This window comes from Sphaeramia orbicularis, chromosome 19 (assembly GCF_902148855.1).
Source record: "Sphaeramia orbicularis chromosome 19, fSphaOr1.1, whole genome shotgun sequence".
In the NCBI taxonomy this organism is placed as follows: domain Eukaryota; kingdom Metazoa; phylum Chordata; class Actinopteri; order Kurtiformes; family Apogonidae; genus Sphaeramia; species Sphaeramia orbicularis.
Genome location: NC_043975.1, coordinates 27765543 through 27792298, shown reverse-complemented (window position 1 = coordinate 27792298; position 26756 = coordinate 27765543). Strand labels below are relative to the sequence as shown.

General features: G+C 41.3%; 1 protein-coding gene across 23 annotated transcripts in view; it reads right to left on the bottom strand.

Moving 5' to 3' along the window:
* The window catches only part of tcf7l2 (transcription factor 7 like 2), an 87892-nt gene that overhangs the window by 32130 nt on the left and 29006 nt on the right, over window positions 1-26756 (bottom strand). For 20 of the 23 annotated variants that reach the window (XM_030121741.1, XM_030121740.1, XM_030121742.1 and 17 more), the window contains exon 4: window positions 25372-25473. The exons of the other annotated variants lie outside the window; for them this stretch is intronic. In XM_030121741.1, the coding sequence (XP_029977601.1) occupies window positions 25372-25473 (102 nt within the window). The remainder of the gene's footprint in view (window positions 1-25371; window positions 25474-26756) is intronic. 23 annotated transcript variants of the gene reach the window in all.

The window sequence follows — 26756 nt, the reverse complement described above, 5'->3', positions numbered from 1 at the left end:
GTTTGGGCAAATTCGGAGAAATAATAATTGTTCGGTCTAAATACAACCCTGGCTTTGTTTGGTCATTTTCATCAATTTCACTCTCTTCACGGAAAATATTTTCACCACTCCACAAATTAATGCATCAATCATAGGCTATGAAACAACACATTACACGGTTAAAACCTATACCCAATTATCATCTGAAAGGCACTGCATTTGATTTGAAGTCATTTCTGTATATGAAAAAAAGCAGTCAAGTAATCGACAACACAATGGAAACTCGTCAGCGAAATGCCATCGTAAAAAAAGCACAATCAAACGCAAGGAAGACGCTTTATAAAAACGCGACACGTTATCCTCATTTTTCAGCGACGCACTGGCAAAAAAACTAAAGGCTTGCTTCATTTTTAGCCTCGGCGGCCAAACAAGACCGGCCTCGCTAACAATAAAAAGTCAAATAAAAGTTACAGAACTTGAGAGTTCAAGGTAGCGCAGGCTACTTGGAGTGTGTGTCACGTACAGTTAACCTTTTTATCGGGCATGCCTGTGGTCTCATCAGTCGATGAAATTCTTCGCCCGCGGCGGTGGCTTAGCTGAGGGACACAGACCAATAGAAAAATATTTCATTGTGTTAGCATTTCAAATGGCGAGTGGAGGGTGGAGAGGAGGGCATTTGGAGGGGTGGTGGGGGAAGAAGCTCTAACCGATCGTTGCCAGCGGAATTAATTGCCTATTCGGAGAATAATGTCCCTTATCCACGATCCTCGGAGGGCCGAACGCTAGCAGAGGCCACTTTTTTTTTTTTTTGTTTGGTGTCTTCAAAAAGAAGAGCGCTTAGGGGTACTGGCCGTATTAGGGGTTTAGCTCGGTCCCCTTTAGGCCGAGAAAAAATAATCAGAGGCACTGAACCAAACTCAACTAATCCGTCCCCCAATTAAAAACACGAAACCCATTTACACCTTACGTTGTTGTTCTTCGACAAATACTTTTTAATAAATTACTTCTTTTTTTTTTTAATCGGAAATTTCATACGACAATTTGGCTATTAGATTATTAAATGAAATTCTCTAAAAAAGAAAAGAGAAGTAAAGCAACTATGCTTGGATTTCAGCCAGCGCTCGATAAATGGCTCAAGATTGGGCAACCCCGGTGGTGCTTCTATCCTTTTATTTAAGGGGATTTAAGTTCAGGCTCTGTTACACATTGGCCAAGCATATGCAATGACCCTAACTGATATTGGTGCATCTTTTAGCCACATCTTAATCTAACCTTTATAATGCTCTGTGGCTTTTCAAACTCAAAACAGCATTAAAAACGAGTATTGTTTGGAGCGGGGAAGGAGGCAGCCCTGGGAGACGACTCCACTGAAAAGCTGGGCCCGAGCCGGGGCAGGAGCCCTCTGGAAAAACAGCTGCTTATGCACTCCAATCAGTGGGAAAACAAAACCAAAACCCAACTGCGAAGAAGACGGGGGGAAAATAAGATCGAGATTTTTTTTTTTTTTTTTTTTTTTTTTTAAAGGTGGAGGGGGCATCCCACATGCTCCATCCCTCCATATCGACCTCTACGGGCCTTTTCGTGCAAGGTGTCGATTTCATCCCTTGGCAGATGGACGGACGAATTCGCAGCAGTCCCCATTACACGCCTCTCCTTCGCTCATTGTGAATTCAGTCAACGAAGTCAATCTTATTAACTTCCGCGCCGGTTCACACATGACATTTTCTTCAATTTTCTCGCCGACATCAAAAACATCAATTAGCAGCTCGAAAATGGGAAGGAGCGAATGACAGAGTCCGATAACGCCGACTTATTTGAAGCCGAGGGTAAATCTATTCTCCAGTTTTGAATGTGTTCATTACAATTGCATTTTCAAAGAAGACCTCCAAATAGCAAAGAAATTAAATTTATCTCCTAGAAATGTCCAGAAATTGTTTTTTTCCCCCCTCTTTCTTTTTTTTAATCCTGTGTCTATCTCTCAGCCTCAGTGGGTGACACAAAGCATTGTGGCGCTGCATTTTCTTTTTCTCATTAGAACAGATCACAACTCCCACAGAAGTTGAAACCCTATACTGTAACCTCTAGTGTAACCCGTAAAAATTATTTTAAAAGGAGTCGAACATTACTTTAGGAAGAAAAAGAGGCGATAAGATATCCTGCCAGTGACCTATAGTTTTAGCAAAAATAGTAGATAAATGCAGTGTCTATTTTTATCCTACAAGGGGAGCTGTTAACAGATTAAAGAAATAGAGTCTTTCATGGGAAAATTTCGCTTTTTTTTAATGTGTATAATATATAGACTTATGCCAGAATGACGCAGTAATAGCATTTTATTATTTAGTTTATTGGAGTGCTTAAAATGAATTATTTTATTTAGTTATACTTAGAGCAATACTGTTGCATGTGCTAATATAATAGTTTCTGTAATATATCAAAAATGTATATATTTACTGCTAAACTCTGGCTAGTTATTACTACAGAAAAAACATTTTGGAATGTACAATAAATCTCTAAAGATAAATATTAGATTTAATTTAAAATAAAAAATCCGATCTGCCAAGGTAAAGCATTTTTTATCAACCATTTAGATTTTTTTAAAATTAATATTGTATTGTTTCTTTTTCCTCTATTGGTTCTATTGGATACAAAACAAACACATCTGCCAAAAAGCCCAACTTCCATTTTATCCAGAGTCTCATTGATCATTTCCTGCTACTGCACATCACTGTTACATCAAAATGTGAAATACAAACCTACACATTAATGAAGCTCTCTCATGGCTCAACTCTTCTGCCTCCCATCACTGATGAACATGTAACTCAATAAACCTTGTCCAGTAACCTTTAAGTAAAAGGCTATTTTTTGCCGATATCCAAACATTGTCAGACGGCTTCCTCATGCTTGAGTTACATCTCCGAGGGAGTGAACAAAAGCAACTTTAGTGGCTGTGGAAAGACACTCGTAATGCAAAGGGGGGGACGCACACGGACCCGTGCGGATCACGTTCCTCCGGCCCATTGATTTCTGATCTTTTGACATTATTTAGTTGCTTTTTATTTTCTTGCCCGTCTTTTATTCCATGTCACAAAAGACAGAAATGTCCAAACAAGTGATGTTAGGAATATCTACTATCTGTCAAAAGAGCAGGCTTTTCCCGGCATTAAAGCGACTAAATGCTCTGACGCAGTGCCGAGAATCGGCGGGATGAAAATATCACTCTTTATAATGGAGGCTAATCAGATTTCGGATGCCGTTTGCCTTCTAGCTAAAAGGAGATAAAAACACGTGGAGCACTAGGGCTGTAACCAATACACTCCTAGTTCATTGCCATGCTGACCTTAAGACAAAGAAGGCCTGGACTGTTTTCTCTATTTTCTCGCAGTTAATCTATGAGAAATACACCGGCAAGAAAAATGGGTCAGACGGTTGAAACCTAAATAAAAACAAAACAGAATTTTCACCCCGAATTCTACTTTAAATAGACGTGGCTGAAGGGACAAAGCGGGCATGTTAAATACTGAGAAAGATGAGGAGGTGCATCTGTAATGCGGCAGTCGGCTGAATGTTGAACACACAGTAGTGATCAGTTCCATTAAGCAGGGATTTGATCATCTCCCCCGTGCGTTTTCACAGCCCAGCTTCAGATTAGATCACTGTGAAAATGGTCAAATGGTATGTTTATCTCTCTGTAATTATTTTGATGCAGATGACAGAGATTGGTTGTTTGCATGTGGCTTGATGAGTGTGCACAGTGTGACTCGAGACACGCGCTCACACACACATACTGGCATGAAACGAGCTGAATGGCTTCCTCACAATGCATTAACCCATTAGACAGTTTCAACAAAGGCCGGGAAAAAGGTTTTAAATGCAAGAATAAAAAGTGCACACGCAATTACTGCGCTATAGCCCTCACGTTATGACTAATATTAATGCTCTTTTTAGGTGGCACAAATGGACTTTCAATGAGAATGAAAGACAAAACCTCAAGCAACAATAGAACGTGTGGAGCTACGCTTACAGATACAACCAAAAAAGGAAAAAACTTATGATATCATGAAAAAAAATCATGTTTATTTTCCAGGGCAAGGTACTTCTTAAGAATTTTTCTTGCTTGCAAAAAAAAAAAAAAAAAAAAAAAAAAATACTGCCATCACTGAAGAACTACACTATTTTTAAGTCTGAAATAGATGATACAATTATATGACATTTACCAATTAGAAGGGATGCCGTGAACTCATTTGCAAAAGAAATCTCTTAATTTGGAAGTGCACTGCGTGAGGGAGATGATTTTCTTCCCTTTTCTAGCTGCTCTCCCACTCAGGACACCCGTCAACCATATGCTGACCTTGAGTGAAATGGTCTTAATCCTGAGGGGTAACTTAAAGATCTGCTGCATACTATTGCCCTTTTAGAGCTGATAATATATTCAGAGTTAGACGAGACTATCTGTGTGATGGATTCTGTTTTTTTTTTTTTTTTGCTCATCTTCCTCTTCTCAATAATCAACTCTATTTTCACTTCACTCGAGTTCGGCTGTGTCACTAGATTACTGGCCCTTCCTATCTACCTTTCCAATTACTTTTAAGAGTTTTGGATGGACAAATTTATGCTTTCATGTCCAATGTTAGTGGATGAGCTGCTGCTTCTGGCCATGAAAGACGAGTTTTTAATGAGCTGAGGTGAGGTTAATTGGTTCGCTAAGATCCCCTGAGTCATATGACTCTATATGAAATTAAGTCCATTTCCTGGAGTTTCCCCGGACGTATTTAATAACAAACACTTCAGCCCAATTTTCATTTCCCACAGAGAGGGGGAGATGCAGGGAGCGGGTGGCAGAGATGTGAGAGAACTTGGTTGTTGTTGATGTTGTTGTGTCCCCGTCACTAGCTGTAAACGCTGCCTGTGTTTGTCTTTCTTCCAACCATGAGTGTAATATATCAACTCCTGCTGACACATCTACGACTGTAAATACTGCTACACATTTCATACCAGAATTAGCTAATGAGTTGTGATGCATGCGATGTAAAAATGTATGATCACAATTTTCATGTTATTATTATCAATTTTATAATACAAACACCTAAAATTATATTAAACGTTGATGTGGCACCAATCAGAAGTTAAACTGTTCTGCAAGATTTGAATGTTAATGTGGTATTTGTCAGCAAACCCCATTCAAGTTAATGAGAATTAATTTATTTGTCTGCTCTGAGGTATTTTACAGGGTCTCCATCAGAATAAAACACCACATATTTCCTTTTAACTCCCTGGATCCCTGTGGAATGTTATACTACAGTATGTTATGCAGGCTAGGCCCATTGAGTGACACTAAACACTGACAAAATAATGCTATTATGTTTTCATTACTGCAACAATAAAGCTACATGTACTGCAACGGTTTGTTCACTATTGATTTAGTACAAGGGAAACACTACACACACACACACACACATACCATAATGCACTAATCTACCGCAAACGACCGGGCCTTTCACTCGCTATTAGGAACCACATGATGTGAATCAGGCCCGACGAGGAGACCTTGTAATCAACACTGGTGCAAATGTGTTAAGTTCAGTGTCTCACTGAAAGGGTGGGGTGGGGGGTGGGGGGTTCAGTGGTCCTGACAGTGTAATTACGGGTTGCCACCACAATGCAGCGTCCAGCGCACTTGACGCTAATTCAATCCATCTTCATTTCCAAGAGCAACGCCCCTACTATTGATGGATAGTTATCATTAGAGAGTGACAAAGCACTGAAACAACTGAGGCGTGAGCGGGTTAGTGTGTGTATGTGTGTTTATGTGTGTGTGGAGTGGGCCTGAAGTCAAGGAGCACCAGGATGTGTCCTCTCAGACACACACTATTGCCTCGGACAGCAGGATTATATATTACTACAGCGATGAATACAGGGGGGAAGAACTTTGGGTCAGGGAGCTGGGTTGCATCTTTTACACTCTCTCTCTCTCTTACGCTTTCACACACACACATACACACACACAAAGACTTAGAATACCCTCGTAGAGTATGTGTACGTGTTCAAAAACACGCACAGTTTGGCTCAGTGTGACCCCAACACACAGAGAGGCTATGGCTCGACTCACCAGCCTTTTATAGCATGCTGCTCAGACTGCTGACAGACACACACAGATACACACACAGATATACACATATCCACACAGGTCTGGGCACCGTTTGCAGCCAAACACTAAACCACAGGCTGTGATTGAGGCCGACTGGTCTACTCCTCTATATTTTCAGTCTATATATTCAGTCCACGCTGGGCTGTATATCTTAATTATGTACTCTGCCTCTTTTCCTAAAAGAAGGCGTGACAGAATCTGCTAGTCAGACAGTGGAGCAGCAGCAGCAGGCCACTGAAATGAGGCCCTTCCAGTCTTTATGGTGCCTCCAGCTCAGCCACTGCATCATTACATGACTTTTAAGCTCTGGACAAAAACACTGTGGATGCCTCATTCCCTGCGTCTTTCCTGCCATAGCACACTCACTCAGTGCACACAACAGAAATGATCCTGTTGGTGGTATTCCTTGCATGAAGCTGTATTCTTTCAAAACAAACTGGAACTCCGAACTTTTCATGGAGACTAACAGGCTGTGAAAGGCTGTAATGAGTGGACAGTTCAAAGGGTGGAAGGTGGAACAAATGGCCAGAAGAATTTCAGCACAGTGCTGTGCGCAATGTGATTAGCTCTGTGCTTTCCTTGCAGGTTGCAGCTTTAGGGGTCACCACCGTCTCATAGTGTGTCTCATACACACACACTGAGGTTGGGTTTTGTCATTTCAATGACTCAATCGCATCTAGAGCTCTCCATCGATTGTGCTCAGTGACCCGGCAAAGGCAAATGTGGCGAGTAGCTGCCCCACCTCGCTGAGTTAGACCATGTTCAAACTGGACCCACTATCATGGTCGCCCCTGTCCATTAGCCAGGAGGTGGTGCTACTGGGATACAGAGGACTGCTCGGCCTTTTTGCCTATAGGGATGAAAAGCAGGCAGGGATTTGTTTGGTAGGGGTTTTCTTCATAATAGTGGGGATTTAAAAGGCTTTTCTGACACCTGGAGTTGTAGACACTTCCTTAAAGACACAGACATAGTATGTTTTACTGTCTATGTCGATTTAGCGGCAGAGAGCACCAAGAGGTTCACAGTCAGGTGATGCTGCTGCTTGAATGCATAAGATTCTCAGACTTGTAAGCTCTTGTTCAGTTGGCTCATTGTGAGGAATGAATGGCGTGGTACATCCATCCAACCTCAGTGCACATACTCCCACACAATTAAATGAGGTGCTTACTCATGCACATTCCTACTGTGTTATTACACAAAGATATAAAGATTAATACAAAAACTATGTTGGTTTGTATGCATACATGCAGCCGTGAGCTTAGCCGACTGGCTGGCCTGCTTGCAGACCCTGCAGTTTGTTTAGCAACACTCCTTTTGACGACGCCCGAAGGGTGCAATTAAGCCCAATTAGAGCCTGTCGGTTTTATTAAGAGGCACAGACTGGCCAGGCTCGGGGGCAGTGAGGGGTAGAGGAGGGAGGAGGAAGAGGAGAGGAGAGGGAGGAGGAGAGTCTCCAGCACCAAGCTACTGCTACTCTCGAGAAATTAGGCAGCCACAGCTGAGGGGAAACTGGCATAAATATACCCAAATGCCAACTAAACAGAAAACAGACATCACAGCCAAAGACTAAACGGAGTTAAATATGTCAGACTTAAAAACAAATAGCCAGGTCCGGTTCAGCAGGCGACCTCAGATGCTCTCAGTGTAAAAACACGTTATCATCATGACGCTACATAAAAGCAACTTAAAAGTACAGTTCATTGATCAGACAACCTGAAGGGATCAATGGATGACAAAACCAACTCATCTATAAATATTCACTGGCTACAGTGAATGCAGACATGTGTGGATGCAGATGTCACAAAGCATTTTCGGAAGGGGGTTAGGGGGTGGTGGCAGTGCAGTTATGTGAGCCTGCCCTCATATATTAATGTGGCTGTGAATAGAGCAATACAGCTGGCTTGGAACAAAAACTGCAGCATCTCTTTCATCAGCAAATCAAAAAAAAAAAAAAAGAACGCAAATGAATGTATCATTTTCCCCCTCACAATTCCTTTTCCGTCGACCCCTCGACAGAGATGTTTACAGATAGCTATCATTCCCCCTCTTTTTCACATTTGCGCTTGGACATGTTTCAAAAGACCGGGCCTTTTCATCTCCCCTCTCGCTGTGAGGAAATTTGCTCCTTAATGGCTTTCAAAACAGGAAGCACAGACAATAAAAAAAAAAGGAGAAATGAGAAGAACGCTTTGCTCCCCAGACCCCCCTTCAGTCGACGCATCCTTTGCGGAGCTGAGTGCTGCTGCATTCTGCTGCTGTGCCAAGGTGCCAACTGTGCCAGTCACACTGACCTCCATCTGCAGGCAACTTGATACCATCTCTCCAACCGCCACGTACTCCCACTGAATGGGTTCGCTCAGTCACAGTGAAGTCTGAATGCCATTCAAGGCTCAGGCTTGGAATTGTGTTTCGAGTTTGTGTGCTATTGTATTCTTTGTTCACAGCTGCTGTGTAAAAAATCCTTTATCACTAAACTGAATACTAAAAGGGCTGTATTGGAGGAATGCACACAGGAATACATTACTGCCAATGTGCAAATCATTCCACTATCAGGCAAATTAGAGCTGATTTTACATAAGTCTTTATCAATGACCTCAGAAGAGTAGGGTTGAACTGCTACGGACCGGCTCAAATTACTACTTAGAATGGTCTCTTGCCAAGTACTAGGCTTACTATTTTAATAGTATATGTAGGTGTCTGTTTACTCATGTTGTATTCATAATTCCGCCTCCTGCAGGGCATCTGTGTCCACTGAGTGCCCTTGAACATGCCATGAGTAGTCTTTCTGCGCCTCAACTAAAAAGAGACCTGAAAGACAGCTACACACGCTTCCGCACAGTTGGATAAAACAAACCTTAACCACACAACTCAACCTCACCAAAGAACTAGCTTTTTTTCAAAAGATGTTCAGAAGAGTGTTTTTTTTTTCTCTCCTCGTCTTTGCTTTTTCTCTCCCTGGGTAAAACAAATGCATCATTTTTCAGAAAAAAAAAAAAAATCTTTACTCCCTCCTCTCCCTCCCATTGTGCCATTTCCGTGTATGGAAGTGTTCCCTCCAATTGATTTTCTCCCAGCCAGGGCCCTACCCAACACGAGCCGCTTCCTTGCTGGTGTCATCTCCTTGTGCCTTTATCCTTTTAACTGTATTTTACTCTTGTGGCATAATGTGTTCTGCCAAACTGGCAATGGGGAGAAGGGTGCAACGGGAGGAAAAAACTATATGTGTGCTCAAAAGTTTCGGCTATTGATTTCTTTTTGATGCAGATGGGAAAAAAGAGAGCTGTTCAAAGCTGCGGAGAGCCTTTTTGATCACCACTACAGTCGAGCCAGTTGGTAATGTTGTTGGTAGTAAAGAAACAAGAATTGTGTGTGTTTGTCTGTGCATTACATTGCTTTGTTGTGCATTGTGTTATGTCTCAGCCTCTAATTCTGTATGGTCAATAGGCTTATTAAATGTAGTGACCAACATGCATTCTCACCAAGGCTTGCATCATGCATCAGTGTCTGCAACTATCTCAATTCTAATGGAGAAGTCAAAGTGAGAAAATTGAGTCTAAAGGTTTATCTGTGGAAAAAAAAAAACCTGTGAAGAACCACAAACATGGGCATGCCCATTAAAAAGTATTACCAGATAGATAAGTCACAGAAGACTGTATACACCACGTTTACTTGCACAAAAATATTCCTCTATTATACCAAAATTGATACAGATCTTATAAAAAGTGCATTTTGTTTTGATATTCCAAATTCTGAATGGAAAACTTTCCAATAGAGGTGGGGAATACCAATATAACAGGTTTTAGAAGCATTCTCTGTACTTGTTTACACTGCATTAAGAATATCCATTTCTATTGGGTTAGTAATACGTGGACTGTAGCTCTATGAACCAATGAGGTGAATGAGTAAAAGAAAATCCACATTCTTGGATAGAAAAAGAAATGCACCCACTTTAAATGACAAAAAAAAAAAAAAAAAAACATTTTTTTTTTATGTCAGCAAATATTGCAGTGTAGAGCTGAGAAGGTGGCTGGGTGAATCAAAGTAGGACAAATGAGTTCAAAAAACATCTGCAAATGATGGAAAACTGAAAAAAAAATGTGTTTTTTTTCCTGAAGGAATAATAGTGGAATATTTATTTTAATTATCCATGCATACAACTTAGTAGGGATATTGTCTGTCTGCATGTAGAGGGAGCTAACAGGGGTGTTTTCCATCCACAGCTCCTGCTCACCACTCTGCCAGCCCTCTGTGATGTGTGCCTGTGTCCACTGGGGGCTACAATTAGCCCATCAAACTCATTCCAGTCGGGAATCCACGCCGCCTCTCCAATCCCCTTTTTTCTGGTTCTCCGAAGCCTGTGCTCCTCCAAAGAGACAGGCAACTTGTAAGACTAGGGGAGGTAGTCTTTGATGTGCCAGGTTCTGCAAAGGCCTCCCTTTTTGCTCATATCAAGGCTGAGGAGATATAACAATTAAAATGGAGGGAGAGGCAGGCTGACACCACAGTGTGCAGTCATGCAGCTCTTGTGCCATGAGGACTGTGGCCCGAACATCCTCTCTTATACTAAGGTGTATCCCCACCCCCCCCATCTATACCGGTAGTGGTGGTGGGGGGTGCACCTCAGTATAACAGAAGACATTGGTTCTCTACTAGCAGCTGAGGGAACAGCAAAAACTCACATACCAGATGAAAGATGTTCTTTAAGCTGGTGCTGTAAATTAACGTGCCTTTTGGCTCCTCCTGCGCACCGATTGGCTGGCTGTGTTTCCATCACTGTCAGTTAAGAGTGTTCTACCTTGTAAGAGCAGTGCTGAATTTCACAACACTTCCTGTGCTGTCATGCTGTATTTACGTCAGCACTGAGACAATGAGCCTATTAGATAATCAGACAACAGACAAGAAAAAGAATCTACTTATATAAATAATATAAGAAACAAATATAATATACTGATTCTCAAATGTGAGGGAGTGCTCTATTTCAGTTTTTTTTTTTTAATTAAATAACATGTCTGCAAGCTCATAACTTTATACTATTCCTAATATTATGTGATGTATATTAATGATAGTTCTAGTGTACAATTAACATCACTATATTAGTATGTTTCTGCATTTTATTTATTGTTTTCATAAAGATCTACGTAGCCTCACATGTTCAAATCTATTTGTTTTCAGCAACAGTCTAAGAATATACCTTGTGACAATGTTTGGAAATCTCCCGTGACCTGGCTTGTGTCTCAAAAGAGCTCACATTCCGTCCAGACCTCAAGCTGCAGAAACTGTGGCCCAGTGGTTCAGATGGGCTGCTGCGTTACATTGTGTAAGACACAGCTCCACTTCTGTCTCTGCTCTGGTGGGACTCAGTGGCAGACAGCCAAGTAATTACACAGCACTGACTACCAGTCCGGAGAGAGAGGCCCACTACCACACATCCATGCACAAAAACACTTATTTGCATGTGCAGAGTATACACATCACACAACCCCACCTGCACACACACACACACACACACACTATATCTTTCTCCAACTCTTAACCCTAATCACTGATGCACACAAACACACACCAAATGTCCAACCAAACACAAGGACTATAATGTCAAGGAGGATTATAATGACTCCAACCTGACCTGGCTCTGCAGACGCTCTGCCTCTGGCATGAGCGTGCTTGAATTTACTGTTTGAGGTTAAGACTAATGTTTAGACACAGTTTAAACAGGTGTGTACTTATGCAGATGCGCAGCTCAAGCATGTGGTTTGCATTAGTCGCCGTGCAAAAAGCCAAAAACTGAGCTCTCACAGGAGCAGGAGTCGAGCCTAACATGTCATTTGGGGCTGGTGATCTATTTACTTTCAATTCTCTGAATTCAGGAAGTAGATTTTTCCCCCTACAATTTCAGAAAAGGTACACGTGTTGATAAATGAGGTACCATTAAGCAGATTTTTACCATAATAAACAAAAAAACTGTAATTTTCACCAGACAAACTTAACTGATCTCTCTTTAATATTTGTTCAATAGCTTTTAATAGCATTGCTAATCAGCTGAGGATTAAATAATAACACACCATTTAGTCAAAGCCCAAATAACAAAGTTAAACTTCCTCATTCATCATTTTTTTAAAATACACATCATGTTTTTGCCCTGCACATGATGTGTTAGCTGTGGATTTTTTCAGGTGATATATCATTAACATAATGATAATCTCATTATTCCTATTATGATTAGCACAACAACGATTCAAAAGCTTCACAGGATGTTGTGAAATGAATGATCTATGGTTGGAGTACAGCAACAACATGGTTTAGCCATTTCATTGTGACATTACAAAAAACACCAAAAAGTGTGGTGGCACAAAGGCAAGTAAATTGCACCAAGAAAACAAAAGGGAAGTCATGCTTCAAGGAGGCAGGAGGTATTCTCTCCCCCTTGTTGGTTATTCCAGACTTTTTCCAAAGAAAGAATCTTGTTTAAAAAAAAAAATGCCATGGATTCCAGTGAATGCCAGTGAGAATCAAGCGAGCTATTCATGCTGCCAGTTGATTTAGGCACGCCTCGCTACACACCAATCAGCCCGGCCCCGTCCTCGCCAGCCACTCACTTGTCTGCCATTCCAACACAAGATGGAGACAGTGCCAAAAGTTCCAATTAAAATATCCATTTGTGATGTCTGTGCAGTAAAAAAGAACATAAAAAACAAGTACCAGGCTTTTTCGATAGCGTAGGAGAAAATACAACAAAAGCTGCCAAAATTCTGTGGACAAGCCACATACTTAAGAGTTTTCTGTCTACACAAACTAAATAAGTGTGAAGAGTGTGTATGTAGGCAGAGTGTGTGTGCGTGAGAGGGAGAGACAGACAGAGCGTGTGCGTGCATGGGAGTGGGAGCGTCTTGTTATGGAGGAACAGAGCATGTTGCAGATAAGAGGGCGACGCTGTTCAAAGAAAAAGGCAAGCCGGTAAAGTGCGCGCCGATTCGACATCATCGCCTTACTGTCCCTTAATGAGCCTGGAGAGGAAGTCTGGTGTCCATGGAATCCGCTCCTGTCTCGCTCCAATCACGCTGCTGGGCTTTTTATTCAAATCTCACACACAAACTGTCACACAGCCAGTCTGGCCGCGCTGTTTATCTTACTCCAGGAGGATGTTAACAAGACAAATGAATGAATAAATACACAAATAATGCGTTTAGGTAATGTTAATAATGTATGAAATGGAAGCTGCTTTTTGACAGTAACGCTGCACTAAGGATTCTTCCCAACTTTGGTGACAGGCTTGTTTATTCTTTTCCCAGCATGCAATTCTCTGCATTTTTCGAAGGCGATGTCTGGCCAGTGCCGGGTGTCTATAGCACATCTCGCTGATGAGAAAAAGTGGTGTGACATATTAGTTTAGACTTCTCTCCCATGAAAAGCAGCCCATAAAACGTCAGGATTGAGCCATCTCTCCCTTCATCCAAAACCTCCAGTACAATGATCCTCCTTAATCTCATGGAATTCAGGTCTCCTTTTCACCCCATCATACTTCCCTCCTGCTATTACATGACTGATTTCAGTGACGTTTTAACAGGCTATTCAATTAGAGAGGGTTTTTTTTTTTTTAAAGGACAGATAAATAAACACAAAAGCGTGTGCACACCTGCGCAGGTACGCAAAAGCAGTCAAATCGCAGCCTCACCTGCCTCAAAGAAGTGTCCCAAACTTCCAGGACTATTAGAAAAAACAAAACAAAACAAAACTAAAAAGAACAGCAGGCGAAGAAAAAAAAAAAAAAAGCTCAAAGAAACTGACTGGGAAGGGAAAGAAGTCTCACATCAAATTCCTTCCCGGGCCGAGACAAAAGCAAGGCCTGGAACTCAGACATCGCCGACAACACAGACTTGGAAGATGGAGAGAGAGGAAAAAAAAAAAAAAAAGATAACAACATGCACATCAAAACAAGAGCCAAACAAATCCATGAAAAGTTCAGATAGGTCTTCATTGGAACTGCAGAGAGAACAAAATCAAATAAATTGGGGGGTTAGTCTCGTTCAGACTGGCCCGACAAACCTGAAAACACCGTTTAGAATATACAAGGAGGGTGACAGAGGAAGACGCTAAATGACTCAGAAAGCAGACACCCAGTGTTTACCCCTGCAAACTCCAAAGAAAAGCCCCTCGCCTGTTATAAGGGGGTGGGAACAGACAACCGAATTCAAGGCAGCTTAAGTGCTCTCTGGAATCACTCAGCATCCCACCGTCTTCAACACACACACATATACACACAGTTAAAATTTGACTGTGACAGTGTATTCATCCATAGCTGTAAATTGTTCTTTGGGGAATTTGGCAGGGCTTCATATTCTCCCCATCTATCCCTGCTCTATTCCCCTTTTTCCGTCCCTTTCCAAAAAGCTGTCTCCAGCGCTCTCAATCAAAAGCTGCATGTAGGTGCGTGCACAACAGTCGGTCGTTATATGTGACTTTTAGGATCGCAGTGTGTACCTTCTGGAATGGTGATGCTTTAATTTATCTGCTTTGGTAACCCGCATGGCTCGGCTTTAATATTTGGCAGTAAGATTCCCAAAAGACTTCAACTATCTCAGCATTCAAAGGTTTTGGCTCCTATATTATACAAAGAAAATTGCCAGAAATTTCCAGCACAAAGTACTATCTATTCCCTCCTTTAACCTCTTGAGACCCGGCAATGCATTTTTGTCCTCTGTAAAGGACAAGAGTTTTACTGCTTTATTTAAAAAAATAAAATAAAAATGCTGTCACTGCAAAGGACATTCCATGAAAAAGTACCTGAAAAAATTATTATGCTGTTTCCTGTCAAAACAATTATTTAATGTAGCAAAGCCAAAACTTTTACTTTAATGGGTCTTGGGAGGTTAAAATGACTTTAGTGTTGACAATATCAGTACTTTCAGTCACCAGTAGAATATGTACAAATACAATATGTTAAATAAAGAAGAGAGATACTCAAACAAACACTGAATAAGAGCTTGAGTATCTCCTGGGAAGCACTAACATTTTCCTTGTGACTTTATCTAACGCCAAAGCCAAAAGCCCCCAGGGAGATCACGTACCCCTCATTGCTCTTATGCAATACTGAATTGTGAACCCAGGTCAGAATAGTTCCTGAAATACTGGCTGCCATGAACATTACGTATGCCCGAGTCCCTGATACTAAGCAGCGACTCAAACAACACATCCTTCCTGTCTCTTAAACATCAGAGAAACAGCTGACCACCAACTTCTCCTCAGCTGCTTTGCTCAGTTTTGTTCTGATTGTTGTTGTTTTAACTGACAGACCTCTGCAGAGAAAGCTTGACTGTTCTTTGTTCGGGTTGGTCGGCTTCAATAGAGCAAACAGCATCTGAAAATTAAAAGTTTTCTTAACTGCAGAAAGGGTGTCTGCTTGGTAAAAGTAAAGTATGGTGATCGTATCCTTTGTTCTATGCAGTTCAGCCCCTTTTTCACCTAAACATGGTTTCCCTGTGCTGATGTACTTTCAGTTAAATTCATTCTACCATGGCTGTGCTTGTGCATGTGTCAGTGTCATAACAATCAAGAGCCAAAGGCTACTCTAAATTCTGCAAGCCGCCCCTGGGATATTCACTTAATCACTTCACCTCGTTTTCAAAAGTTCACTTCCAAACTTCCTGGAAAAAGGAGCAGACGTTTCTGAGCAATAACAAAGAGGGTTAGTGAGAGTAATAACATTGTGTTTAATCCCACACAATTCTGCCTGGGACTAGAGTGAGAACGGCAAGCCAAAGAGAGAAGGGGGGGGGGGCTTGTAAAAACAAATCACCATCCCTCAGATGGACGACTGTTCGCGACGCACAATAACAACACAATCACGTGGCGGGCGTTTGTGTATATGAAAAGTGCCACAAATTTCCGGCTTAATTTCACATTTCAGGCCTCGTTTGGATGACAAAACAGAAATTCAGCTGAGGTGGGGTAAATGCACCGTAGCTCCTCCTTATGCCACCCCTTTCTTGTCTTTCTACATAACTTCCCCTCCTCTTTGTGGCTCTGCTCAAACTTCAGCCCCTTCCAAACTGCTACTGGGAGAGAAAAAAAAACGAGGTCATGGATTGCCTTACTCCAGCCTTCCTCCGTATGGTCACAACCCCCTCCTTCGCTCCTCCGTCCACACCTTCCCTACCAGCCCTTCTCGCTCAAAAACTCATTCCATCACTGTGGCCAAATCCGCCTCATCCATCCTCCCTCCTCCCTCCCTCTGTTTCGTTTCTTCCCTCCTCTCTTCTCTGCTCCCACCCTTCCCTTCCCTTCCCCGTGCCCTCAGCCCAGTGCTAATTGGTAAATCTGTTGAACCATGCCAGCTCCAACAATGAGACACCTGGAGTTCTGTCAAAACAAGTTTCCCTGTGAAACGGTCTTCAGTGTTAATACAGTAGCGTAGGGAGTCTGCTGTCATTCAGGGGCCGGTCCACAGAACAGAACTATAGTTTATCTTATCTGTTATTTTGTTAGGAGTGGTTCGTCATAAATTGGATTACTGATCAATATTACTTCCTCATTTTTTTTTATTAAGTGTTGACTGTATGTTGTTTAGTACCTGCTCCATGTAAGTCAAATTTGTTGGTTAACCGAGTCGTTGCAACAAAACCCATGCAATTGTCACCTGACCTGACCTACCTCCGACAACTTGTCATCTAAAACTCAAGTCACACCTTAGACGCGAGGATACGAACAGTATATGCACCGGTGTAGACAAAGGTGTGTTTGTAAGACACAAACACACACGCATGCAGAAAGACAGACAGGCACACCCAATAGTGATCCTGCCAGACCTTGTCAAACAAGTTCTAGCAAAGACACTTGTATAAGAGTGGGGGGGGGGCAGTATGTTGACATGGGCAGAGGAATGTTTTTTTTTCTAATAGTCTGCAAGATTACATTAATGTCCGTTTGCATAATCAAGCGTGAGTTTCTTTTCTTTTTGTTCGTTCTTATATTGAGGGGTTTGTGTCATTTATTGGCAACAAAGGCTCTGCAGAGTGTGCAAAATCAACAAGCAATTGATTAGTCAAACAGTTCAAGTAGGAAATGCAGAGAGCCATGGTCGCCTCAGAGGAGATTAATATGTTCTCCTCGGGGCTTCTTAATGCCAGCCTCTTACCAGCTTCCCACAGACCAACTGAACAAGGCTAAACAAGGCTTAGGCATACTTTCTCTGCATTTAAATCAGGACTAACTTCACCTTTGGTCTCTGTTTTCTTCAAATGACATCTCATATTGTAGAACTTGTATGACAGTGGCAAAATAACCTGGACTGTGAAGGGTTAGGCCTTCTTTACCACAAATCCTCAACTTGTTAACAAGGTTACAGCACACTAAATGAGCTTTCATAGATTCAGATCCTGTTATTAAGGACAACATATTCGACAAATCTGCTCAAACTATACAAAAACACTTTCCTTCTGCTGGTAAATTGGAGTAATTCAAACCAGATACGTCCACATTGTTGTGACAGTGACCTTCAAAGCTTCAACATATTGCTGCACAATGTATCGTTTCAGCGCATTGCAGTGATACACACTGTCAAGTAAAGCAAATAACTAAACCACAAACACATAATGGAAAAAGGAAAATGTGGTGCAAAAAAAGAAAAGCAATGTCAATTGTGTGGAATTATTTCTGCGACAGAAAAGATGATGTTGACCAAAAACAGGTATTTCATCCACACAGTTTTCAGGGCGAGACAACCACTGTACTAAACAAAAATAGGAATCTAATTTCCCTCCAAAAATCACTTCTGAGGAGATGTCACAGTACGCACCTGCCTTTGTGTTTAGTGTGTTGAAAACAGTTGTATAGCACTGAAGTTCAAGAAAGGTTCACAGCAAAGTAAAAAGTTATTTTTCAACTTTTATTTATATATTTTCTTTATTTTCTGACTAGGCCTAGATGCTCTCCCCAACAAAATCTCACCATTCTTTTAAAAAAAATTAATTCTTTCCAAATAGAGTTTTTCAAGTAATCAGGTGGATTTTATTTTAGTTTCTTAATATCGTAAAAGAAATATAATGCAGAAATAAAACTGCAATGTCAGTTTTTGGCCAATATTGCGCAGCCCTACTTTAAAGGATGCTTTCTGCCAAACTAACCCTGATGCTTGATATGAAAAATAAGTATTCCTTACAAGTAAAAATGAGTCTAAAGCCAAACAAAGCAGAATAAGGGCAATAAGACAGTTATCTCTTGAAGCTGGAAGGTCTCTGTTGTGCGTTTTAAAATTTAATCAAGCACTTTGATCAAATGTATGTGAAATTTTTCATCAAAACACCCCTCCCCTACAAATACCCCATCACCTGGATTGGTATTTGTATTAAAAAGCACATAAGCAACACAACACACAACAGCCACACTCAATTAGCACAAAGCAAAACACAGCATGATTACAATCTTTATCACCACCAGGATTTGGACACTTGATTTCATTGCTTTTGGTTTCAAATAATCACTTATTGTTGTTAATTGGTGTGTGGAATCAACCAAAAAACATACAACAAGACATTTTTGGAATTCAAAGGTCTCTCACCAATTGAAATTGGTAAAGGTTCAGTTCTGACCGTCCGGGGAATTCCCAGCAGACGGACCCCTGAAAGGCAAAGATGGACGTTCCCAAGTCACACAATTATATCAGCTCTCCATCTCTTTCTTTTTTTCTCTTTCACACACACGCATACTCTTATCACACATAATCCTACCAGGTTTTATGCAAAAGCAATGTATTCTCCCTGGAAATAATGCATCCCGTGCCTTTTTAGTTATTTAAACTACTACCACGTCTCTGCTGGCTCAGCTTTCTCCTGGGTGCTTGTTCGGCCCTATTATTACTAATTTTACACAGAGAGAATAGGAGAACACTGGCTGTGCTCTGGTTACACTCCTGTTGGTACTGGCTGGCTGGCTGTTAAGACAATATTTCACTTTGGTGGTACATTTTATCTCATCAGTATCCACACCTTCGTAGACATTCAGGGGTAGTCGGCCTGTCTGGGGATCTGCTGCCACCACCAAAATTTCCCTTGACTCGTCAGAGTTTTGTTTCTCTTCATGTTGAATTTGTTAAAAGTACTATTCTAAGTGAGTTCTAAATAAATGTCACTACACTACAGGACTCTAAAGCAGTCATCTCCCATATTTTTGTCACTTGTACATCCAAAAATTGTTCGTAAACCAAACAAGTTTCTTTGCTGGAGGAGGTTAACTTGGCAGATTATTATGTTCTCCTCCTAGAAGCAAAATCAGATTTCAAATCTTTCGGACAGACATCAGGAGTTGATAGGGCAAAAGAAAGAAAGGGAGAAAACAGAAAAATATTGATTTCCTACGGAAGAAAGGACAAGCTAGTAGAAGTCTCAAAAACATGCAGAGAAAAGCAACAGGGCCTTTAGTTTACCAAAAGGCTCCAGCACCTAAAAGCTACTGTGCAGGTCGCTTGGTTCTATTTGTACTTGTACTTGACCTCGGGCCAAGCTAGATAACTCCTCATAACAGCTACAGAGAACACAGTGGTTGTTGGTGAAACACACAGACACGCTTACAGATACAAATATGTATTATCCTTTTAAACGCCTAACGTGGAGTCGCACATTCCCCGGAGTAGCTTAAGTTCACTGGGGTTATATAACGGTCAAATACCACAGCATGGAAAAAAGACAACAATGGCCATAGAGCTACTCTCACACACTCAGAAACATAGAGGAAGCTGCTGTTCATTTTAATGACAATCAGATGTTTTAGGGGTGTTCTTTACAAATCTAATATATGTATGTTAATGTTAAAATGATACTCTGAAAAATGTTTTTGAACAATGAAATTTAAACTTATTGAAATTTAAATTTAATTTTGACTGATATGAACACTTTATCATGACGGTGTTTTTGGCCGTGTTGCTGAGTCCTACTTAAGGGTCAGATGTTGAGCGAATCTGTCCCTAAAAAGAGCAAGACGACTCTTCTGTCATTGTTGTGGTATTGTTGCTGACTAAGCCAACACTGACTGGATTGTCTGTGGGAACAAGCAGCCGTCCAGACTGCTGGACAGATACAATGACTGAGGTGCTCTCATTTTCATTGTCACAGTTCCCGAGCCTGACGCCACGTCTCGACAGCCTCAGCGGACTCGACGGCGTTTTGGCTCGAGCTGGTGATGTAAGCGTGACCCCAGAACAAACGTCTTGTCTGGACACGAGTCAGGGACAGCAGACAGGCACGGTGGTCTCGATGTGAGGTCAGATTATTCACTATGCATGCATTTGCCCATATCAAACTAAAAACATACCACAACACTGATGCCCCACTGATGCCAATAACTGGATTCCCTTCAACATACTTACATGTGTATTTGGAAGAAATATATTAAAAGTTGATAGAAATGTCCAAGAAAACTTTGACACTTACTTCCAGTGGTAGCACCTTCTTAAAAAAACAAACCAATAACTGAACATTTACCTCATGTGACTGATAACCTGTTATCACACAGCATCCTGGATATTCCCATGAACCAAAAAAAAAAAACACATGGCAGGTTGTAGCAACAGGTATGGCATTACAGAAGGTAAACTGATTGCTCTAAAATATTTTTTTATTTTTTTGCAAAGTTTCAAAGGTTGAATTTAAACACCTTACATTTTTGGCGTTCTACTTTGAATCTAAGAGTGACACGATACAAATATATGAAGCCTTTTTCATGCGGTAAAAGTTAAGAGCAAATGGAGAAGCGCATGCACACAAAGTAAACAAAAAAGGGAGAAAGGTTACATTGAGGAATGCAGGGGAGAAAGAGAAGCTTAAGGTCGGCATAAGTCAAGACAGTGAAAGGTCTCTGTAGGTAAAGTCCTATAAACAGTGTGTGGGTGTTGTTTGCTGACCATGGGGTCGCTCATTAACAGCAGAGGAGGCCAGCCCTCCCAGAGTCCTGTGCAATTGTCTGGCCAGTCCAGGTGCACAGCCCATTCAGACCACAGGAAGCCCCCTTTATCCCTATTCGTCCAGAACGGACAGAGACGCGGTCAAAAAGAGTGAATGTGATCCTGGCTCTGTCTTTTTCTAACGCTGCCCTACAGTAGCAGCCTCTTGCACATCCAGTCCTTTGGCCCATTGTGGGGATTCACAGTTATTGTGGCGTTTTCTTTTCTGAAAGCTCAGCTAAAACGCACTTCTATGGCTTTTATTTTTTTATATAATATCAAAAACATGTCAGCTCTTTTCACACAGCCTCTTTCCAGTACACATTCTTCAGAGAAACAAGTGAGACTCAATGGGACTAAAATAAGCTTGTACACTGGTTGCAAAGGCTCAGGTGGGAGGTCTTGCCGGCCGTAAAAATGGCCAGATTCCATCACTTCCTCCACACTAATTACCATACACTTGGAGCAAGTGCCCTCCCTCTCTTCATCCCATGCTTCACTACCTCTGACACACACACACACACACAATAACAGACACAGTTGGGAAATGGTTAACACTCCAGCCGTCCCCTGCTGCCAGTGAAAGCTCACAAAACAATGGAGACATTGTTCAGCCAGGGCTAGGCTCTAGACTCTAAGGCTGTGTATGTGTATGTGTGTGTGCACGTGAATGTCAGGAAAGTGTGTGTATGCTCTTAACATGTGCGTGTTTCTGCCCCAATTCCCAGTCTGGAAAATTAAGAAATATGATTCAATGGGAATAAGTTGAGACACAGTGTTTTGAAAGTGTTTCTATGTTAATCTAGAGGAGCTGTTTACCATCTACAATGAAAAAAAAAAAAAAGTCACACCTTGTTGTTTGTTCAGTCAAATCGTAACATTATCAAAATTGCCTCAGCCTGGTACGTTATATCATAATATTAAAATAATTACTGTGTAAATAGCAGAAGAATGAAAGTGGGCAGCCCACTTCCACAGTTTGTCCACCAGGGCAGTTCCAAATTAAAACATCACAATAAAAAGCAAGTGGACACACAAGGACTGTTTGTGATCTTTCCCTTAGGATCTGTGTGAGGCATAAAAAAATGTTTCTCAGAGTCTCCCCCTCAAAAAAATACACATCAATAGGTAGATAAATATTGAATAACTTTCAGCCAATGGCATAAAAGTTCAGCAGCGGCAGGTTTTGAGGCTGCCTGCGGGGTGGTCAGGCACTTCAAAAGGTCTGGCGTGGCCCCCTTTGAGGGCATGGTAAACAGGGGCATACAGCGTGCCCTCAGAAAGACCAGCCTGCGTGAGGTCACTTCCTCTTTTCTTGGCTGATCCTCCAGCGTTCCAGCCCGGCTCAGCCTTCCAGTGAGCAAGGAGCAGTCTGTCGGCATCTCCGTCCCTGTCCATCTTCCCCTCCATCCCTCTCCACCACGACTTTCCAACAGGCTGTATCTACAGATATCTCTATCCTTCTTTCTATCTATTACCGACTTTCTATTGTTGTTTCAACTGTCTCAGGGTCACTTAGGCTTCAGATCGCTGTTATCTGGCAGGCCAATCGACGGCTTCTTATCACTGCCAATGCAGCCTGCTAGCGCTCCAGGCAGGGAGAGGTCAAGGTGCCTGAGTGTTTCTTCGCATTTGTAAACAAAAAGAAACTACCGTTTACAGCCCAATTTATTGATAAGGAGATCACGTACTGGAACATGCAGGCCATCTTGTTTAAAAAAAAAAAAAAAAAAAAAAAAAAAAGGGAGAGAGAGTGAAAGAAAAACTTGACTGACTGAATGACACCAGTGGGAGTCCGCGTGGGGTTATCATTGGCATTCACGTTGCTGTCCACAGTAATCTGACTTTTCTATATGTACGACAGGCAGGATGATGCAAACCAGGGAAACATTCAATCACACTTCCTTCTCAGTGAGAGGTGGATGCTAGAGCGGGATGGAAGGAGCGCCAACAATACAAGCTGCATTTCACATTCAATTTCATCACTTGTGTTAACAGCAAGTTGTGTGTCTATGCAGCAATACTGTAATGCCTCTGATCTTACCAGCCTGTGTACTCTATCAAACAGATCACACTAGGGCTGGGCAATATGACCACAAATATTACAATATATTCCTTTGTATTGATCACTGTCAGTACTAATAACAATATTCATTTAACGGGGCTCCCACTGCTCTATTCTACTCTTGCTTTGGTCTTCTGCTTAGAACTAAAGCTAAAAATCAAAGACACCAGAGGGTTCGTTTATGAGTTATTTATCATCACATCTATGTGGTTTTGACCACAAGACACCTCCACACCACAATTTCATTGAGTTAACCGTTCCTTCATTTGCCTAAGGTTATCTGTACAAAAAATTAAACCGAACTCTAACAGTAAATATTTAGGATCCAGGACTGAAACAGACTGATCAGCAGCAGCAGTGATTTTAATGCAACCTAACAATGAAACAATGCAGGCCACTATGGTTTGTTGCTGTGAATCAGTCTGCACATCAGCTATATTCATAGTGTTTTTTATCTGAGCCGTTGTCTTTGTTATTAGAAGTTTGCTGTTGCCCCATAGCCACTTTCTGAAGCTTGTTTCAAGTCTGTAAGAATGTCTGTATAGATCAGGTTTACTCTTGTGACAAAGAAATCCAATAAAAGATGAATTTTAAAAAGACGTTTATATAAAATGTGCTATGACATCACTTACTCAGTCTAAAAAGTTGCACCTTAAATTCTATTATCAAACTTCCCTTAAAAGTGGATTATTCCGCAGCAGTTTAGGTGGATGTAAGGTGGCAAGTATTTACAGCCATATGACTCATAGTAGGATAAAACCTCAAGTATTTACCTGCAGCTTTTGCTGCCTACGACCAGTTTAATGACTTCATAGGAGTCGGGATGCTTTTTTTCTCAGCGTCTCCTAAAATAACAGAGTAAGAGAGGCCCCCTGAACTCTTTGGTATAAAAATAACACCAGCATCGCAGGGGGAAGATAAGCAGGGCCTGAGCTGGGCTTGTTTTGTTCAGAATAACACTGTCATCGCCAGCTCTTTGTCTTAAACACAACTTTTGACAAGGTTTCTGTTTCAAATAAACAGCCTTGTCGACTCCTGCTATTTTAAGATGTGCTTGATTTAAACAGGCAAAATACCAAGGAAGCCTAAGCTCGCCAACTTTTAAGCAACTGGACGCAGTGGATTTTATTATACAACATAAAACTAGCTGAGCTGATCAAATGTCATATCTGACTCAGAGGGACAGTGTGTAACTCAATAGAAACATCACTGATCACTGTGAACTCAATAGCTGGGATGATGACCGACTTGTGTTGTTGCAAAGTGCACAATCAAAAAGACTAAGCCATTTATTACAAGCTTCAGCACGGAACAATTTCCACAGGAGATGTTGTATTCAGAAGTTTATAAACTTGGAAGGCCTCTCCATCAAAAATCGTTATGTGCTTTTCAAATTTTCATTTTCATAAAAAATATGTAGAAGATGCACGAATCCACAATAAAAGTAACTGTGCCAATAATGGCTCAGGGCATTCATAGTCACCTCACTAATTCTGCTCAATCCCCACTCTCATTGATTTTCCTGGCTCGCTAACCCTGTGACCACATACATACACCTCCCTAAGTTCAACCTTTCCACTGACCTCCTCAAAACTTTACGCCTTTGGCTAACTACTAAGTTCATGTTCTGTGCTCATTCTAGAGATGCTAGCCTCTTAGATATTGACATGCCTGGGGTGGATGCTCTGTTATGTGTATGTGCTGAATATGCCCCTATGGCTGTCCAGCCAACTCTCCTGCCAGAGTGCTCCTCCAACTCCATGTATAGCGTAATCAATGTTGAAGGAACGCCCACACTTCCCTCAAAGACAGCATGTTAGCAATCCAGATTTGGCTCATTCTCCTTAAAAAGTTGTCAACATGAGACTCCTTTTCCATAACCGTTAAGCTTAGAGTGAGGATGGTCTGAGAGTTATCTCTTTCCCTGAGATTACAGGCGGCGTGGCCGTCCAAAGAACAACATCTGCACCTGCCACAGTGGCAGCTCTGGGTGACATAGTCTCTTGAGCATTCACAGCTGACAAAAGCTCTTTGCATTTATGAAAAGAAGAACACTGCATTGAATTAGAGACAGTGATTTACAGGAAAATACAAACAAGTTTCAAAACATCCTTCCAAGAAGACATAGGGACGTACACCACCCTTTAGAAGTTCTTAGGATATGGAATAAGGAAAGGTTTTTTGCCCTTCTGTCATGAATAAGAGAGGAAGAGCTGGAGAAAGAGGAAAAGTACCGAGCGGAGTATTACTTACAACGATGTGTGCCGGTGATGGGGACCTGGCATCTTTAAGTGCTTGTCTACTTTGAAGACCTCCTGGTTGAACATCTAGCAGGGGCCATTTCATCTGTAGGTACTGAATGGCAGAAAGGAAACAGAATGGAAAGAAAGAAACAAAACATGTTAACAATGCAAAAACCAAAAAACAAATTAAAAGACAAAAAAGGGAGTCGACATTTCTTGAAGGGTGTATGGATTTGGAGAACTCAAAAACATGGAAAGGCAAATGAAGATCTTAAGGTAGATGGTAGATGGGATGAGGATGGCCTCAAGCATGCATCTGAGAGTCCAGCATGAGTGCAAACAGTGGCTATGTAAACTAAATGTCACAGTTACTTAAGAAATAGACAATGGTGTCTTTTAGAAACCAGGCTCCCTCGCAGCTAAGAGAAAACCCAACAATCTCTGTTATGTTTAAGGGTTTTTTTTTTCTATTATTAAGGAGCTGGTGGGTGACTTTTGATTTCATAAATCACTACTTTCAAGTAGAAGGATGCCAGAGGTTAGGGGTGGTACTGTACACAGCTTGTGCCTTTAAGATGACCTAATGTCATAAATGTGACTGTTGTTGGACTTTTATTGGAAACCATAAAGAGGTTTAAAGCGTGGTGTCTCACCACACTCTTCTGAGCCTAAACCTCCTGACTGTTCCCATAAATGATTGACTTGGCCTCTATCAGGAGTCTCTCTCTGTTTCACTCACACACAGGCACAGAAAAACAGATAAGCAGAAACAGGGGTCATGAGAAACATCTGTCTGTTATAAACTGGGTGGAGTCCTGACAATGTAATGACATGTACTGTGCTGATTGTTCTACCTTAAAAAAAAAAAAAAAAGAAAAGAAAATCTACATCGTACCTTTTTGTTAAGTGATCAGAAACAGCAGCAGAGTGATTTGATCAGAAAATGCATAAAATTGACCTCAACATTGTGTCATAGCGACCTAGTCTGAGGGTAAGAGGTTACTGAACTCATAAGCTAGTCTTAAAACATAAATACGGTAAACTATAGTGGAACTTAAATAACAGTAACCAAAGCACACCCTGTCATTTAGAAAACTGCTAGCTGCAACTATTTTAAACACAGTATGGAATTTCTTCTGCTAGGGGTCGCTCAGTTGAAAACATAACAAAATACAAAAAAGTTGATGATGTAAGGTGGGATCATGGAAGATGTTGGTTTCACCATCAGTGCTGCTGAAATTCGATGCTACAAGTGATGTATTAAGTTTTACTTCTTATTCCTGTTACATTTAGTGACTTATATTCAGATTGTCACTTTATTCTAATGAAACTGAAACCGATGCGAGTATGGTTAAAAGTTTACACTGGTCAACAGAATGCGACGCCATTAACAGG